The sequence below is a fragment of the Diachasma alloeum genome, unplaced genomic scaffold (genome assembly GCF_001412515.2).
Source record: "Diachasma alloeum isolate Michigan unplaced genomic scaffold, Dall2.0 Dall_scaffold_00176, whole genome shotgun sequence".
Lineage (NCBI taxonomy): Eukaryota > Metazoa > Arthropoda > Insecta > Hymenoptera > Braconidae > Diachasma > Diachasma alloeum.
In genome coordinates, this window is record NW_021680342.1 from 2,372,719 (window position 1) to 2,389,334 (window position 16,616).

General features: G+C 36.9%; 5 protein-coding genes across 8 annotated transcripts; 3 read left to right on the plus strand and 2 right to left on the minus strand.

Moving 5' to 3' along the window:
• Positions 1–840: 840 nt before the first annotated feature.
• LOC107044598 (abscission/NoCut checkpoint regulator) lies at positions 841–3,609 on the minus strand. 2 transcript variants are annotated; one of them, XM_015266636.2, is made up of 4 exons: positions 3,448–3,609; positions 3,119–3,292; positions 1,833–2,343; positions 841–1,173 (listed from the first exon to the last, which is right to left on the minus strand). In XM_015266636.2, the coding sequence occupies exons 2-4, from the start codon at positions 3,214–3,216 to the stop codon at positions 988–990; spliced, it is 795 nt and encodes a 264-aa protein (XP_015122122.1). In that variant the 5' UTR covers positions 3,217–3,292; positions 3,448–3,609; the 3' UTR covers positions 841–987. The 2 variants fall into 2 exon arrangements, with proteins under 2 accessions (XP_015122122.1, XP_015122061.1); XM_015266575.2 differs by having other exon boundaries at positions 3,119–3,327.
• On the plus strand, positions 3,434–5,313 carry LOC107044516 (SUN domain-containing protein 1). Its single transcript, XM_015266457.2, has 5 exons — positions 3,434–4,108; positions 4,443–4,640; positions 4,707–4,874; positions 4,953–5,036; positions 5,179–5,313. The coding sequence occupies exons 1-5, from the start codon at positions 3,725–3,727 to the stop codon at positions 5,311–5,313; spliced, it is 969 nt and encodes a 322-aa protein (XP_015121943.1). The 5' UTR covers positions 3,434–3,724.
• Positions 5,314–5,340: 27 nt separating this feature from the next.
• LOC107044720 (40S ribosomal protein SA) lies at positions 5,341–8,022 on the minus strand. 2 transcript variants are annotated; one of them, XM_015266762.1, is made up of 5 exons: positions 7,931–8,022; positions 7,504–7,666; positions 6,604–6,815; positions 6,105–6,392; positions 5,341–5,717 (listed from the first exon to the last, which is right to left on the minus strand). In XM_015266762.1, the coding sequence occupies exons 2-5, from the start codon at positions 7,634–7,636 to the stop codon at positions 5,406–5,408; spliced, it is 945 nt and encodes a 314-aa protein (XP_015122248.1). In that variant the 5' UTR covers positions 7,637–7,666; positions 7,931–8,022; the 3' UTR covers positions 5,341–5,405. The 2 variants fall into 2 exon arrangements, with proteins under 2 accessions (XP_015122248.1, XP_015122311.1); XM_015266825.1 differs by having other exon boundaries at positions 7,927–7,984.
• Positions 8,023–8,380: 358 nt separating this feature from the next.
• LOC107040793 (methyl-CpG-binding domain protein 2) lies at positions 8,381–10,137 on the plus strand. 2 transcript variants are annotated; one of them, XM_015261076.1, is made up of 5 exons: positions 8,381–8,624; positions 8,698–8,839; positions 9,009–9,062; positions 9,611–9,856; positions 9,934–10,137. In XM_015261076.1, the coding sequence occupies exons 1-5, from the start codon at positions 8,485–8,487 to the stop codon at positions 10,021–10,023; spliced, it is 672 nt and encodes a 223-aa protein (XP_015116562.1). In that variant the 5' UTR covers positions 8,381–8,484; the 3' UTR covers positions 10,024–10,137. The 2 variants fall into 2 exon arrangements, with proteins under 2 accessions (XP_015116562.1, XP_015116622.1); XM_015261136.1 differs by lacking the exon at positions 9,009–9,062.
• A 651-nt stretch (positions 10,138–10,788) lies between these two features.
• On the plus strand, positions 10,789–13,344 carry LOC107039097 (proteasome subunit alpha type-5). Its single transcript, XM_015258591.1, has 3 exons — positions 10,789–10,885; positions 12,025–12,585; positions 12,996–13,344. The coding sequence occupies exons 2-3, from the start codon at positions 12,025–12,027 to the stop codon at positions 13,161–13,163; spliced, it is 729 nt and encodes a 242-aa protein (XP_015114077.1). The 5' UTR covers positions 10,789–10,885; the 3' UTR covers positions 13,164–13,344.
• The last annotated feature ends 3,272 nt before the right edge of the window (positions 13,345–16,616 follow it).

The following is a 16,616-nucleotide window of genomic DNA, read 5'->3' on the forward strand; positions in this document are numbered from 1 at the left end:
CAAAACAAAAGTTGAGACTATGTTCTGAGATTGAGAGTGTTGATTTAATGCTGCACGTGCATTCAGGATAATTTATAATGTTGAAAAAAAATTGAAATTTCATGGACAGGTGACGAGTAATTTTCAGGAGGGAGATATTGAGTTTAATTTAGAGGGAAAAAATCATGAAATTTCACCTTTCACTGAAAATTCAATGAATTTCGAAATTTTTGCGCAGCAGGAAAACGAGAATTCGTGAACTTTCTTTGATTTTCAATGCAAACATAAATATTCGGTAACAAATTACTGTCAAAGACCCAGTTTTCGGACATAGATATAAAACGGCTTAACTTTATTTGTAACTCCGGCAACTAGATCCTCGACCGTTCACTAAATTTGCAATTAATTGAAAATTCAAGAATATATTGACCTAAATTTTCCTATTTGAATAATTTCCATGAAATCCTTTCATAAAATTTTGAATTTTGAATTTCGAAATTCTGTGAAATTTCAGTGAAACTATTATACGATAAAAAACTCCAAGAAGGTATCTTAAATTTCAGCCAAAAATGTTCGACAGCGTTTGTGAGTGAACTAATATAGCCGCTTTAATTATCACCTCATTAGCTCACCGGAAATGTATCGCGGAATTCATGGGACGAGATCAGACCGATTTTTCATGTTTAAAATGTTGAATAAAAGAAGACTTTTAAGTAAAGATTTGGCACGACACGGGTAGAAGGAGACGTCTATAAATAGAGGGGTTGCCACTTGGGATTGTAAAGGAGAGTAGGTGTTTTTGCGTCGCGACGCTGAGACAGCGTCGTCGGGAAAACCCCAACGATTGATACCATCGTCAAATGAGTCATGAGAATTTTTATGTATTTGTTTCAACAGTTTTGTACAATTAAAAAGCTTTTGGATTGATTTAATCGAACTTCAAGCACTAGCAGCGTGATGATAAAACATTCGTGTAGCAAAAGTATCTCGAGATATTTCGGACGGAATTCAATCTGGAATAGATTTTCGTGGCTTCACTGGCACCGTTTTGTGCTTCTCCATTGCGTTGTGGTATTCCGCGAAACAGGTTGGACAGTACAAATCACCGGTGCAGCCAAGACACTGAACCAAATTCTTTGTTGCATCACATATCGCACATTCGAGTTCTTCGTCGGAATCGTATTGAATAGGAATCTAGTGATATGGAATTAATAACATCTATTAATATGCATGCATCAACGATCATTCACGTCTATATTTGAATTAATAATAAAGTGCTGAACTGTAATTCGTGAAAGACACAACTGTGAAAATTTTACGATTGTTCATTGTTTTTTATTTCGTTAACACGTGGCTGGAACTGAAAGTTTCAAAATATAATTGCTGTAAAGGAATTCATTTTCAACTGAGAAGGACTCATGAGTGCTTCTCCTATAATCACTCATTCGCAAATAAATGCATAATTGAAAAAATTTTCAAGTCGATTAATTATTGATTATTTAGTATTTTAGAATGTGAAGAATTCTGTTGTTGTTTGAAGTTCTATTTCGAAGACTTCGTCAATTGTCTATTCATATAAAAAGCAAGTAAATTCATCTAGAAGCAGTGAAAAATGCACTTTTTATGTTATGGTTTCACCATCTCGAGAAATTTAGTCATCTATTCATCTTCATAACAAGTGATTCTATCCAAAAATATTAAAGCACCTTTTTTAACGACAAAAATTCCCTACAAAAAAAACGCTCATCTTCTGAAATCTCTCATCAACGTAATTTAAAATTTTAAGATTCTGAAAATTAGCTTCATTATACAAAAATAATTGGTTTATTAAGAACTAGAAGTCATCAATTTACCTCAACCTCCATCTCCTCAAGTTCATCTTTCTCCTCATCCCCATACTTCTTCTCTAGAGCAGCCTCTGCAAGGGCCTTAGACACAATATTCTTCGTCACAGTTGCCTCATCGACATCATCTGGAATTGTCGATTTCGAGGGATCCATTCCCTTGAGCTTGTTCAGCCTCCGCTCAATATCATCGTCCGTTTGTGCATCATGTTTCGAAAGCTCCAGCCTCTCCATGTATTCACGTATCAGGTCATCAGACTTCTCCTGATCGGATCTCGTATCTACTTTGCAGACATTCAACGGAGGTTTATAATCGGGATCCTCGTCTTTGAGGAGAGCCAGACGTCTCCGAATCTCTTCCGTGGTCACTGGCGGTGGCTTTTTATCCGCCTCTTTCAATTTCTTCAATCTCTCGACGATTGCTTGATCCTCAGGCTCTAGACCTGTTTTGAATTCCTCCCAGTGGTCCTGTTTGTATATGACAATTGGGGGTTTCACGGGATTCTCTAACGCTTCGAGTCTATCAATTTAAGAACTCGGGATTAATTAGGGGGAATTTTTAAGGATGTTTATCCATTTTTTAGAAATTACATTTTTCATGTTCGAGAAAAATTAGCCGCCACAGGTTTGATGAGAGGAATTACATAAAGTTTTTAATTGATAATTCCAATTATTATTTATCACTTATTTATTATTAATTTCGTTCATTAGTAATAGTCATCCAACAAGTGGAACAATGATGCAATAAAAAAAAAACAATAACCGACTAGAAATTTAACGACAAATCGTCATTGTAAATCAATAATTTTGGAGTAGATTTCTTCAATTTTCCTTTCATCTCGAATTAGGTAATTTCATTTCATGCAAATGTCATTATTAAACAAATGTAATGCAATATAATGGGTAATTTCGTAGACAATCCATTCTCGCAATAATTCAATTAATCTATTCTTGTTTATATTTAATGACTTGTTCATATTTGAATTTATGTAATGACGAGATTTTCAGCATTCGACATTGCAATAAAAATCGGGTCAATTGAACCTATTGGGCATTTAGTTTTCTGGACAAATCGTTTTTACTGCAATGGAAGTAAAACATTTAAACGATGGAGGCATTTAAAAAATTAAATCCCACATATTGGTGGTGGTGGTGGATGAAAATTTTTATCGACATGAAAGAGATAACTGTGTCTCTCAGTTGAAGAAAATAATTTTTTTGGACTGCTTGCAGTTTTGGATAAACATTCCCAGTGAAAATTAATGTGATTAAAATTGTTGGACTTCAGTCATTACTTTCGTTCGATATCGACAGTTGCCAATGGTACAGAGTCTTCCTCGGGCGTTGGCAGTCCATCAGATCCTGCCCCTGAACTCTCCCCGGATTGTGACATTTTTTTATGGTAACAAGGACCACAAACTTTCTTCACAGTGTTATCTGGCAGTTGACACTTGTACTTGAGGCACTTACTACAGTAAGAAAATCCACATTTCGGGCATCCATTCTGAGCGAATGAGTGGAATGTTTCAAGCAATTGATTTATAAAAAAAATAAGCCGAAGGTATTATCAATGACAGATGAGCTAACCTCATCATTCATGAACAAATGAATTTCGCTGTCTTACCTCGCGTGTGAAAAACGAGAATTTTGACTGGCACGAGGTGCAGGACATTCTTAATAACCACTTGATTATCACTATTTATGTTAATAAATATAATACAACTTTGAAGCTAATTCTTCGGAGTTTACTGCGACGTATTTGTTGTCTTGACGTGAGGTCCTTGATCAGCTGACTTCAATTTGACTTATCGACTGAGAAAACTCACCCAGGAGCAGATTTGAAATTTTCGGAATGACGATACACTCAACGTATCAAGCAACATCCACTCTTGAAATAAAAAATGGGAATTACAAAGACCAAAAAAATTGTAAGAAGCTCAAGTTTCGACGACTTCCATGACTCGTCCATTGAATCAACAGTTTTGGATGCACAGAATCCTTTCGTGAGCATTCTGAAACTGGATTTATTGGTTTTATTAACAGTTGGATACTACTTTCGAAGATTAGTCAGAGTGATCACACCGATGCTGAGGATATTCACCATCGTCAGCTTTGGAATTACTTTGGTACTGACTTTTTTGTTGATTCATTCGTCGTTGAATCACTCGTCATCACGAGAATTGGCAATTGCTGGGCAATTGCAGAGTACTAATTATCTGCTGCAGCAGGAGTTGGAACGATTGAGAAGCAAGACTTTGGGCCTTGAACTTGCTATTAGGAAAATGGTAAATTACTAGAATTTTATCTATTTGTTTTATCATGACAAAATCAGCTACTGTACACAATGGAGCACCTTCAGTTTTTTCAATGAGAAGAAAATATTTTGAAAATTGATGTCCAGGAATTCCTATTGAAAAAGTCTCACTATAAAAAATTACAAAAAAATGAAATTCTATGGATTTTTTTAATTAAATAGTTTTAATTTGACATTTTCTATACAAAAAGTGCAGTACAAATGTGGAATTCTTTAGTAGAATTGGCTAAAAACCAATGGACAATTCAATAAAATTTTCTAGCGAAGTTGTGGGTGATGCCTTTCATTCAATTATTCAATTACAGAATTCTCAATTGAACGCAGTACGAGTGGACTCAAAAAATCATCAAGAAACATTAGCTGATTTTGCTTCAGAATCGGCTGGGGGCTCCATCATTGACACCCCAGGGACAAAATCGTATCACGACCAGAGCCAACTCCAAACACTGTTCGGCATTCCGATCTGGAAGCCGAATTATTTCACTCCTCGCAAAGTCATTCAGGTAGGCCCTCTCGTCCATGCACCAATTCATTCTAATATCTAAAATAATACTGATGATTTTCCGCAGCCATGGAGCCAAGCTGGCGAATGTTGGGCTTTCTATGGTGCCCAAGGAAAAATTGAAATAGAACTTGCATATTCAACGTTTGTCAATAGAGTGACTATGGAACATATTCCAGCTAGTGCATCACTGACTGGGAGTATTGATTCAGCTCCCAAGGAATTTCGTGTGCTTGTAAGATAATAAATGATGTCAATTGCCCGTGATAAGAACGGAGATATTCTCAAGTAATCATTTGCCATAATTTTTCAGGGGAAATTTCGAGGAAAATACATCGAACTGGGTAGCTTTATGTACAGGGACGAGGGACCTCCATCCCAAAGTTTTCAAATTGTGGTATGACTTTTGTCCTATTCTAGCAATTTTGTTGATTTTATTTGAAACTTCTTTTGTCCAAATTGGCATGAAGAACTTTTTTTATAAAGAATATTGAGGGAGATCCATTGAACCAATGCAATATTTCTCTTTATTTTAACAGAGAGAAGACATGCAGAATACACCAATGAAGCAGATAATGTTGCAAATCCTCTCCAACTGGGGCAATCCCGACTACACATGCATCTATCGTTTCAAAGTCCATGGAAAAATGTCAAATAATCTCCAGGATATGTAAAATAAAGACTGAAATACCACGTGAAAAGTTAGTTTTGGTCACTTTATTATATTCTCATACAAAGTTGTGTGTCAATGTCAATGAGATTGCCATTACGACCATTTTTCGGCAGCAGAGCCACCCCAGTTCTGAGCAGGTGCTGGTGCAGCAGGAGTTGGTGCAGCATTTGCTGACCATTCGTCTTGTACCTGCGTCGCCCAGTCACTCGATGGGGCGAAAGCAGCAGCAGGAGCTGGAGCTGGCGCAGCAGCTGGTGCTGGGGCTGAATCGTCAGCCCAGTTCTCAGTTGCTGGAGTTGGCTCCACTTCATTGCCCCAACCAGGCTCGGTTGTTGTTGGCTCAGCAGGGGTGAACTCCTTTGGTGGTGGAGCAATCTCCTTGGCTGCTTGCTCCTCTTTCTCAGCCTTGAATAATTCATTTTTATACGAGATTAGACAATGACAATGTAGTAATGACAATTTAATATTCTATGGAATAAATCAGAAAAGATTAAGCCATATAAATCAGCATTGTGGATTCTGTTTTTAATTTCTCATCATTTGACTAAGAAAACACAGGAAAATATGTTACGATTTCCAAAAAAGAAAATTAATTGTTTATAAATCATTTATAAAAAGCCGGTCCTAATCTTTCGTAAATCTAAAAAAAAATATGTTCAATTTTGTCGGTAATGAAGCTTGATTGAGTTCTGACGTTAAAAAAGAAAATTTGGAGATGATTTGAACGAATAAGGTGGTTAAAATACTTGGATATCCTTGAATGAAAATTCATTGAATTGAAAAAAAAAGTACCTCCTCAGGATCTCTGTAGAAAAAGAGATCTACGACAACATCCCATTTGGATTCACGTGGGATTGAGCCACGAAGACGAAGTACCTCACGTGCCAACAACCACCACATGAGACCAATGCTGTGAAGACTCTTGGTATTGCATGGAATGGAAATGTCAACGAATCTGAGGGGTGAGTCAGTGTTGCAGAAAGCAATTACTGGGATGTTGACGTAGCTGGCTTCAGTGATTGGTTGGTGGTCTGATGCTGGGTCTGTGACGATCAGCAGACGAGGCTCACGGAAAGCAGCCTGAAATAAAAGCCAAAATCATCTTTAAAATCATTCATCAGAATGCAAGGAATTTTCTGGAAAGAATTTCTCGATTGAGGAATCAGAAAAGATTAAGCCATAAAAATTCATCAACGTTGTTATGCCTAAAGTTTCTCATCATATGCAGACAATTACAATAATTTGGAGAGACAATGGAGGTCTCGAATTTTTTTGAAATTCATTTTTTTACCTGGATCTGATTAGTGAATGCACCGGGAGTGAAACGTCCAGCGATGGGAGTGGCTCCAGTGTGTGCTGCGAACTTGAGAACAGCCCTCTGTCCAACAGGTCTGGAGCTGATGACGAACACCTCACTGGGGTGTTCAATGGCCACAATTGCACGAGCAGCCAGGAGAAGCTTCTCCCAAGTACGACGGAGATTGATAACATTCACTCCAGCACCTGAAAGAATTTTATTCGCGTCTCAAAACGTGCTTCGAAACTATTGTAACATTTATAGAGGGGAAAAGTATTCTCGAAGTGAAACAAAGTTTCAATTTCAAGAATGCAATATTCTTCATTCAAGAATTTTAAGAACATAATCCTGGATCAGAATATTTATTCTTGAATGAAGAGCATTTAATCTTAAGTTGTGAATTCACAGAATCTCGGTCCCTCTTATGCTCATTCACACATTTCGTCAAATATTTCGATTAGTGGTCGAGCCTTTTGCAATGAATATATACATCAATTTTTTTTTATTTTTCCTATTGAAAATCGTAATTTTTCCATTTTCTTCAACTGTTCAAACGTTACTAGTTCTGCAATTTTCAATATTTTTCAACGAAATCTTTTTTGTGCTTTCGAAAAATTATTCAAGTCGTTCTGTTAAATGAAAAATAAATCTCATTGAAAACTATTCTTTTACTCAAAGAAGAAATTGAAGATAAATTAGTGAAATATTCCATCAAATGTTTCTGGTACTTGAAAAAAGCGCCTAGACTGAATTTTTTGGAGAATTAGATATTTTGTTCTTCCATTCAGATATTCGAGGAAATCGAATTATTATTGATGCCCCAAGATCTATCACTGGAAGCAAAGAACTAGAACTAAAAAAAGTCAATTCAAGAATGTAAATTTCTTTACTCACCATCTACACGACGTTTGTAGACATACTGCTCCATTTGATAATTGACGTTCTCAGAACCCAGGTGGGTGCATGCCGCCAACATTTTCGTAACATCATCCTCTTTGAGGGACAACACATCTAATCCTCCCGACATCGTCACGTTGTGGTTGAATTACGAATCAACCTGTAAATAAATGCATTACTACATCAGTCTCTGATCAACCAAAGCACGATTGTACATGTAGGAATGAGATGATTGGAGGTTGTGTCACTCCACGTGTTGTGCCACTAGCAAAAAAGCCTCCAGTTAAGAGATATTATGCACTCTGCACGTGATTTTTTGGGTTATTCGCGTTGTTGAGCCTTAGAAATACCATTTTCAAACACTTCTATGATCTTAGAATAATTATAAATACGAATAATTAGGAATAAAAATATTTTAACCTACGTATTGAGATGCCACTGGGAGACTTCCTATGTGGAAAGAACGTGCGGAAGTCGGCCATGTTGCAAGTTTGGTGAGTACTCGCTAGTCAATAGAACTACATTTTCCATCCACATAATCACAATTTTAACTATTTTTCCAATTCATCTACTCTTAATAACAAGGCGTCCATTTATTTTGAGGAATTTTCCTAATAAAAGATTCATTTCCTCTCATTCTGAATGATTTCTCACAACTGATGCATTTTATGCGGGAATTTCGGTTTGATCAGTGCAGCTATCAATGTTAATAATAATAAATATAAAATTAAATAAATTAATAATAAAATTAAAACATTGTGAACAATCGATTGACTCTAAAAACGAACTGAATTAACATAAAATGACATTTTCACATAAAAATTTTTTCTCGGTGTGAACGCTCATTGTTCCCCCACCCGTCTACCCCATTCGTTTCAATATGGCGGACAGCAGTTAACAATCATCCAGCGATTGTTGACTTGTCAAGGTTTAATCCGTGAACTATCAACAAAATAAAACAACCACTTTTATCTCAAAATGAATATGTCAGTGGAGAAGAGAAAATATCCATCGGCTTTACCAACAAATTGGCCGACGAGGGACGAGAGCACTAGGAAAGCACAGAATCAACTCTCGTCATTGTCCAACTCTGGTAAAATTGACGTTTACTACTACAGGTACATAATCATCATAGTAAACAAAGTAACCTGATGACTAGAATATTTTGACCATGAGAGAATTAATTTTTAGTCGAGGTGTGAGAAATGACACGTCGTTAGTTCCCCCAATAAGACAGACAGCATCGATATTCAAGCAACCAGTGACAATTTACAAAACTCAGGAGGGAAAAGTCAAGGATATCAAGCATGGCAGTCAAGAAAAACCGAAACAGGTATTTACCATTTTCTCGTAATCGAAAATCTACATAGTCCCTCATATTCATTATTTTCACGTACGATATCCCGAGTAATTGATCATTAGCCTGAGAAGTGTTGAGACTAGGTGATGTAATGAGTTAATCTTGAATTATGGAAAATCTATGAACTAATTCGTGACTTTAGGATGGGGCCGATAAAACTGACAGCAAGTATGGCTCCCAAGATAAGCCTAAACAGGTAAAATAACTTGGCACGATAAATCATTCAACAGTTAGCAGCAGTATGAGTCAATGAATCATGAGAGTTGCATGTTGTCCGAAACAATAAACATGTAGTTTTTACACTGAGGGAAATTTTTCTGGAGCAAGGTTGAGTCGTACCAAAACAATTACAATATAATGATTAAGATTCTAATTTTTGGGGATAAAAATGTGAAGAGTGGTCCTGAGATGGGAAATTGTTGTTTGAAAAATGATAACAACCCTGTCATTTCAAACAAAATATTTTTTGGTCAACTTGATTTAATTTTATTTAATTTAATTCATTTAACTTAATTGAATTTGCTTTTAACACATTCATTTATTCACTTTTATTAGCCGTTTTTTTTATCTTCAGCGAAATAGATTATTGTTTCAACCAACTCTCACTTGGAAAAATGTTATTGTTCCCTCAGTGTAATGTCCCATTACCTAAACGTTTATTGCACTGTCAAGATCATCATTAAGCTCAACTAAATCTGGGAAAAATCACAGTCCATTGATGATTATTTTTTATTATTCTTCCAGTTATTCTGGGAGAAGAGGCTGGAAGGGTTGAGGGCCTGTGATCCAGATGGTTACGAGTTCGATGGCATGGATTTGCCGAAGACACTGAAGCCAGTTGGACCTTACATCACAGAAGAAACACTACTCCAGAGTGTCGCCACAGCCCTCCACGTTTCCTCACAGCCAGTGACAGGGCAAACGGGGTCCAAATCTTCATTAGAAAAAAATCCTGGGGTGTTTCTCAATCCAGAGCAACCCCTCGTGCAGGTAAATTTGTCAAACTACTTCACCTTCTTATCATGAATTCGAAATTTCTCTATAATTCCTCATTATTCTATCCACAGGCTGTTGCGATAGCTGACGACGACATTAAGAGGCAAGAAGACCGAGTTGCATTGGCGAGGATAAAACTTAAAGAAGCCTTACGTACATAAATTCGAGTAATAAACTAGATACATTTCATCGATCATCTTCCTCATCGACAATTTTCATACCTAAGTTAATTTTCACATGAAGCAAAAAACAAATCAAATAAAACATTCGTTATATACACAAAATGAGAATTATTGGTGATTTATTGTTTCATCCCCCAGTTTAATTGTTGAACCTCGTACACTAGCTTTATTATTTTCTTTGGAACATTGATGGTATGAAATCTTTCCTCCAGGTACTCCCTCAGAATTTTAATTCTCATGGTAAGTTATCTTATTAATTAGCTAAATATTTATTGATCATCTCCAATTATATTGCTGTAATTGAATTCAACGTAAACAAAATGAGCAACAATTCCAAATTAAGGTTGATAATATCGTATTGTAAACTTCCATCACAGTTTGGATCATTTTTTTTCCTATTCATATTGCTTCATATAATTAAGAATTATTAGTAAGGAGAAAGTCCAAGTAGCCAGACTTTTTTGAATATTCAACGCATTTCTTGAGTCACACTGACAATTTATTAACTGTTACCACATTTTGGCAACCCATTCAAAGATTTTGAAGATATAATGTTCTATTTTTACGCTTACTTTATTCATTATTACGCATTAGGTTTATTAGGGCCACAAAATTAAATTTACTAAGATTAATTAATTCCATTTGAATTTAAAAAGCTCTCGTATTCCTCTGCTGCACAGGTAACTAACCGACTGAGCCATTCACACGCCGTCCTATACTCCATTCTCGCTATTTATCATTATTTCTTCAACATCTCTCTCCGTGACTGGCGTTTGTGACAAGTGGGCTTCGTTTTACTAGTCTTCAAGCTCCCATAAATTAAGGAAACAATAATATCAAGGTAAATTTTCTAATTTTCCGTGCTTTAATTATTATATTCAAATATTCGGGGTTTGTCATCAGTGGAAAGAAAGTTTTTAATACTCAATTCGGCTTTTGCCGTGTCATTCTCACACAAACATCTACAAATACAATTTAGTTATTTGTTTATCACTACTTTTTTTAACATTACTAATGTGAGATAATTATCCAAACAATTCCCGTTATTTCTATTCTTCCAATACACTGGTTTCTCTTGATGGATCAATTTTTCCTTTAGTATATAAAAACTTAACCTACAAAAATTCGAACTTAACTCTCTGAAATTCTCCTGTCATCAACATCAACTTAACAATTATCAAGAACTCATTCGGTTGAAAGAATCAAAACAAATAATATAGCAAACACCGTGTCGATTTTTTATCTAGGTCCTCCTCAGGGAGGTGACGATTTGAATTATTTCTGGAAATAATGCACAAAATAGTTCACAAAAACCTAGAATAATCATGCAAAAAGTCAATGTATGTCGAAGGAAAATGAGGTAAAACGAAATTTCTTGAATCATCAATATCTTCTGACTCCCCCTCCAAAATTGAAGAAAAGTTCGTTCAATTTCACTCTGTTTAGTTCACATAAATGACTATTTTAAACGGGTTATTTCCTCCCCTTTCCACTACATTAAAATGAATGCTGAAAAAAACATCGTCATTTCATGGAAAGTTGACTAGTAATTTTCAAAAGAGTGGCATTTAATTCGATTTAGGAGAAAAGAAAATTATTAAATTTCAGGTTTCACTGAAGATAAAAGAAATTCCAAATTTTTCAACAGTATAGAGGACCGTGGGGCAAAACGAACAAGTTTTACTTTGCTTTCAATGTTCATAACTCCGAAATGAAGTGAACAATTCAATCTAGACTCATGACAAAGAATTGTATCTATAGAAAAAAAAATTATTCCATTGCATCAGAAACTCAATGAGTTATTGAGATTTAAAAAAAAGTCATAAGTGTCTATTTTGCCCCACGCGCCCCTGCATAAATATTTCTGTCTTTAATTCCATTTACAGTGCTATTTACAGTCTCCAAATCTATATTATTTCCATTATGTCACATATTCATTACCCATTCTACAATAATTTAGTGATTATCCCATATTTCCAGATGTTCTTAACACGTTCAGAATACGATCGCGGTGTGAATACATTCTCCCCAGAAGGGCGTTTGTTCCAAGTGGAGTATGCGATCGAAGCAATAAAGCTCGGTTCAACAGTGATCGGAATATCAACCTCCGAAGGAGTTGTATTAGCAGCAGAGAGACGCATAACATCTCCTCTGATGGAGCCAACAACAATCGAGAAGATCGTCGAAGTCGATAAGCACATTGGTTGTGCTGGCTCTGGCCTCATGGCCGACTCGAGAACTATGATTGATCGTGCTCGTGCTGAATGCCAGAATCACTGGTTCATCTACAACGAGAAGATGAGTGTTGAGTCTGTTGCCCAGGCGGTGTCCAATTTGGCAATTCAATTTGGAGATAGCGATGACGATGGTAGTGCTATGTCGAGACCCTTTGGTGTGGCCATTCTCTTTGCTGGAATTGATGAGAAAGGACCACAACTGTTTCATATGGATCCATCCGGCACTTTTGTGCAGTTTGATGCTAAGGCCATTGGCTCGGGCAGTGAAGGGGCACAACAGTCACTTCAAGAAGTTTTTCATAAGGTATCGGAAGAAATTTACATCTTTATCATTGTTTAAATGGGGATGTAAATGTTTTTGAAGTTGTAGATTTTTTCAATAGAAAAAAGAAGTAAATGAAAATAATTGCTGGTTTTATTCAAATAAAACTGATCGTCTTTATGGCTTTGGAGAATGATTAAATCATTACTTTATCAGTCACTTCACAAAGTTTATCGTAAGGAATTGCACAATTATATTATTCTTATCGTTCACATGGAGATATAAATGTCTTTGAAGCTGTGAATATCTTCATGGCTTTGAACTTTTTTAAACAAGATTCGGAAATGATTAACATTATTACTTCATTTTAATTCTTTTCAATGTAAATGGCTTTTTGAGGGAGCTGATGGAAATGATAATTAATTGTAATAAAAAAAATGTTTGATTTACAGTCAATGACCCTGAAAGAAGCCATAAAAGCCACGATAACAATTCTTAAACAAGTGATGGAAGAGAAATTGAACGAAACAAACATTGAACTCATGACGATGACGCCAGAGGCAAAGTTCCACATGTTTTCGAAGGAGGAATTGCAGGAGGTGATTAAGGATATTGCTTAAATAACATTTTTTAATTACTTTTTACTACTGTTGTTAATCAGTGCGTCAGGAAGAAAGAGAAATCATCCAGTTGCATACATTCATCAGTGAACATCGACAGTCTCAACATCCTGTTTCATACACAAAAATTACGATTAATTATAATAAAGCCACTGAAATAAATACAAATTACTGGGTGGAACGATTCTATTGAAATTTGCATACCTCGTACCTCTCATTCAATCCTGAGATCCGTCATTGAACTCATCCCCAGTCAGGATAATTTTAGAATTTTATTTTAAATGCTGTATTCCACATGCTCAACTAAGCGTGTGGAACGAATCTCTGTATGACATGATACATAAATGAAATGTTCTCTCGCTGCACAGTAATCTCAACTCCTGTAACTGTGACATGACGATTGCTATTAATCCTGTTTCATGAATAATTCTATCGTTCAGGTCATTGAGAGTGTGGCGGTAACTGCTGAGGAATCAGCGAGACGAAGGAGCAGTAGTAGATCGTCCTCAAGTCCTTTCCCAACTCCAGTCGCTTCACTCCTGAGTGGATACTGAATCCCTGATGAATACCTACTCCTGTGTCAATAATCCTGTTAAGAAATTCCTTCAATTCAATAGAAATATAATATTTATTGAATAGAACATTGTATTCAATTCAATAAAAACTCAATTGTTTTTTTAATTTTTGAGAATATTCTCTTTAGTGAGTCGTGCTATTAGCATTAAGAAAATCTCAACTGAATAAATAATCCAATATTGTCGGGTCGATGTTTTTGACAATAAACTCCTTCAATTCAATAAGACTATGCGTTAAATCCAATTATTTACCCCTTCATTCAGGAAAAGAAAATTTTTGTGTCCATTGTTTCCAATACTCTCGGCAATCCAAAGAAAATCACTGCTAAAATCTGCGAATCCCCAACGAAATAACAAAAAGCGAGGAAATAAAACTGATGGGTGAGTTAACATTCGCTTACAAAACGCGAAGCTCCTCCGAAACCAAGAATCAATTTCGATAGTCAAGTCTTCATTAATTTCATCCTTATTGAGATTAACAAAATCCCAACCCAAAAAAATGGACTGACTCATTCGTTCATTCGGCCGTGGATTAAAAAAAAAATCAATTTTCATTCCCATTGCTTTCAAACCCTCTGCACGCAAAAAGCATTGCTATTAAAATCAACAAAACCCCGACGAAATAACAAAAAGCGAGGAAATAAAAGTGATGGATGAGTTAACATTCGATTACAAAACGCAAAGCTCCTGAATAGTCCGTATCCGAAATCAATAATTAATTTCGATGGTAAAGCTCTCTCTCGTCGTTTGGTGAGGAGGGACTGGGGAATGGGAGAGAATCAGAAATGGGCTGGATCGGTTTTCTCGCCCATGCTGCAGAGCTCGAAGCTGCGATGTCCCGATAACGCTTCCCTTTTTATCCCGTTACTCAGGGACGAGTGGGAGGTGAAGGGGGGTCCGCCAGATTATTGGATATTATTCCATTTCGAGCGTTCAATCCCGAGTACGATTCGCTCGCACAGCCCTCTCGTTTCTCCCTCCAGTTTCAATTTCATCCCTTCCGGACGGGTTTTTCGACCACTCCTATTTTCAACGTCAACGTCGATTATTGTGGATGGCGTCTGTTGTGAATTAAAATGACGGTTGGAGGTGTATTAATTAAGAGTGACGTTTTAATTTCGCGATGGTATCATCGATTCGAATTTTTACAATAATGAGAAATTGATTTTTAATAGTAGAGGGAGCGATGGATGTACCGCTCAGCAGCCAATACCGCTCACCCATTTTTCTTCACAAACACTTACTTTTCTAAAAAGTAGACGCCTGTACCGCTCATCATAGACTCAATTTTTGCTGAAATTTCGATAAATTATCAAACAACGAAGACGAGAGTTGAGTGAGCGGTATTGGCTGCGTGCGGCCAGTACCGCTCACTCAGCTCCCGTCTTCGTTTTTAAATATATGTCTGAATATCTAGCTGAATAGCCAAAGAATGCTATGCAACTGGAATTTTTATCCAAAATCATGGGTTGAGCTGCAAGAATTGTCGTTATTCCTTAGGTGAGCGGTACAGCCACTACCTCCCCTACATTAGAGTACAAGGGCACAAATTTCGTTTTCGATGAATGTGAAGCTTAAAGGCCGAGCCGAAGGCGAGGTTTATGCCCGAGTGATCTATAATATTTGATGTCACACCGGCGTGACATACAAATTTTTATCACGTTACACTTTCACTGAAATTTCGAGCAATTTCGTACTTGAAAATTCACGATTTCAAGAAGGAATCAATGTAATCTCTAAATTTCAGTTTAATTATTTCACTTAAGCATATTTTTGAATTCTCAATTAATTAAAAATTCAGCGTCGGTTTGGGCTGAATATTTGCAGTTTAATTCGCCATTCAAGTCAGTTGGAGAATTCTCGTCCTTCTAATGCTGAAAATTTTGAAATTATCTTGAATGTTGAATGAAATTTGAAATTCTATGATTTTCCGTCTCTTACACCGAATTTAATGCAGCTCTCCTGAGTATTACCACCAAACTGTTCATGAAATTTCAATTTTTTTTCAACAATGTACTTTTATTACTCAAACTTAATTTCATATTACGAAATCGAAGAGAAATCGCCGAATTCTTCACAGATACCGTCTCCCTAGCTTTCATTTCTCACGACAAAAATAATTTGCAGAAGAATCTCCCGATTTTCTGTGCATTTTGATATTTTTACTAGAAAAATCATATTCTGACTGAAATATTTCGATTGTCCTAAACTCTTTCCAATGAAGTCCTTATTATCATAAAGCGGTTTCACTCCACAATATAAACCCGATATTCCCATCAAACGAAACATAGATAATTTAACATACAACAGCACAGATCTTCGATATTTTCAAAATAGTAAACCACATTTCCATTTACATTCACATTGTTTATATACCTGTGCATCTCCATTCTCGGAGGTTCACAAACGAGATTATTGACGTAATCTTTACAATTGGAGAAACTCCACGGGGATGGCAGGAGGAGGGATAAGCCGAAGAAAACGTCGGCAATAGACAGGAAACTAAAGGGGATGGGGGATGAGGCAGTGCCAACTGAGTGGAAGAGGTACTCTGTAATTAACGGGCGCTGAGCGAGGGGAAGGGGCGGGAGGGGGGGGGAGGCTGCTGGTAGATAGTCCCGTTCGAGTACAACCCTGAGAATCCCTGGGGACCCGACCCCGCTTTCGTATCAGACACCGACACTCTCCAGCAGGCAGCCTCAGACCCATGGGCTATACGGAGCCCGGGCGTTCAAGTTTCGCTACGATAATTGCCTTCGCTTCACAGTCGCGCCGATATAGCCCCCTCCATCGTCCTTTAACTCCACTTCCCCCCCCCCCCCCCCCCCCCCCCCCCCCCCCCCCCCCCCCCCCCCCCCCCCCCCCCCCCCCCCCCCCC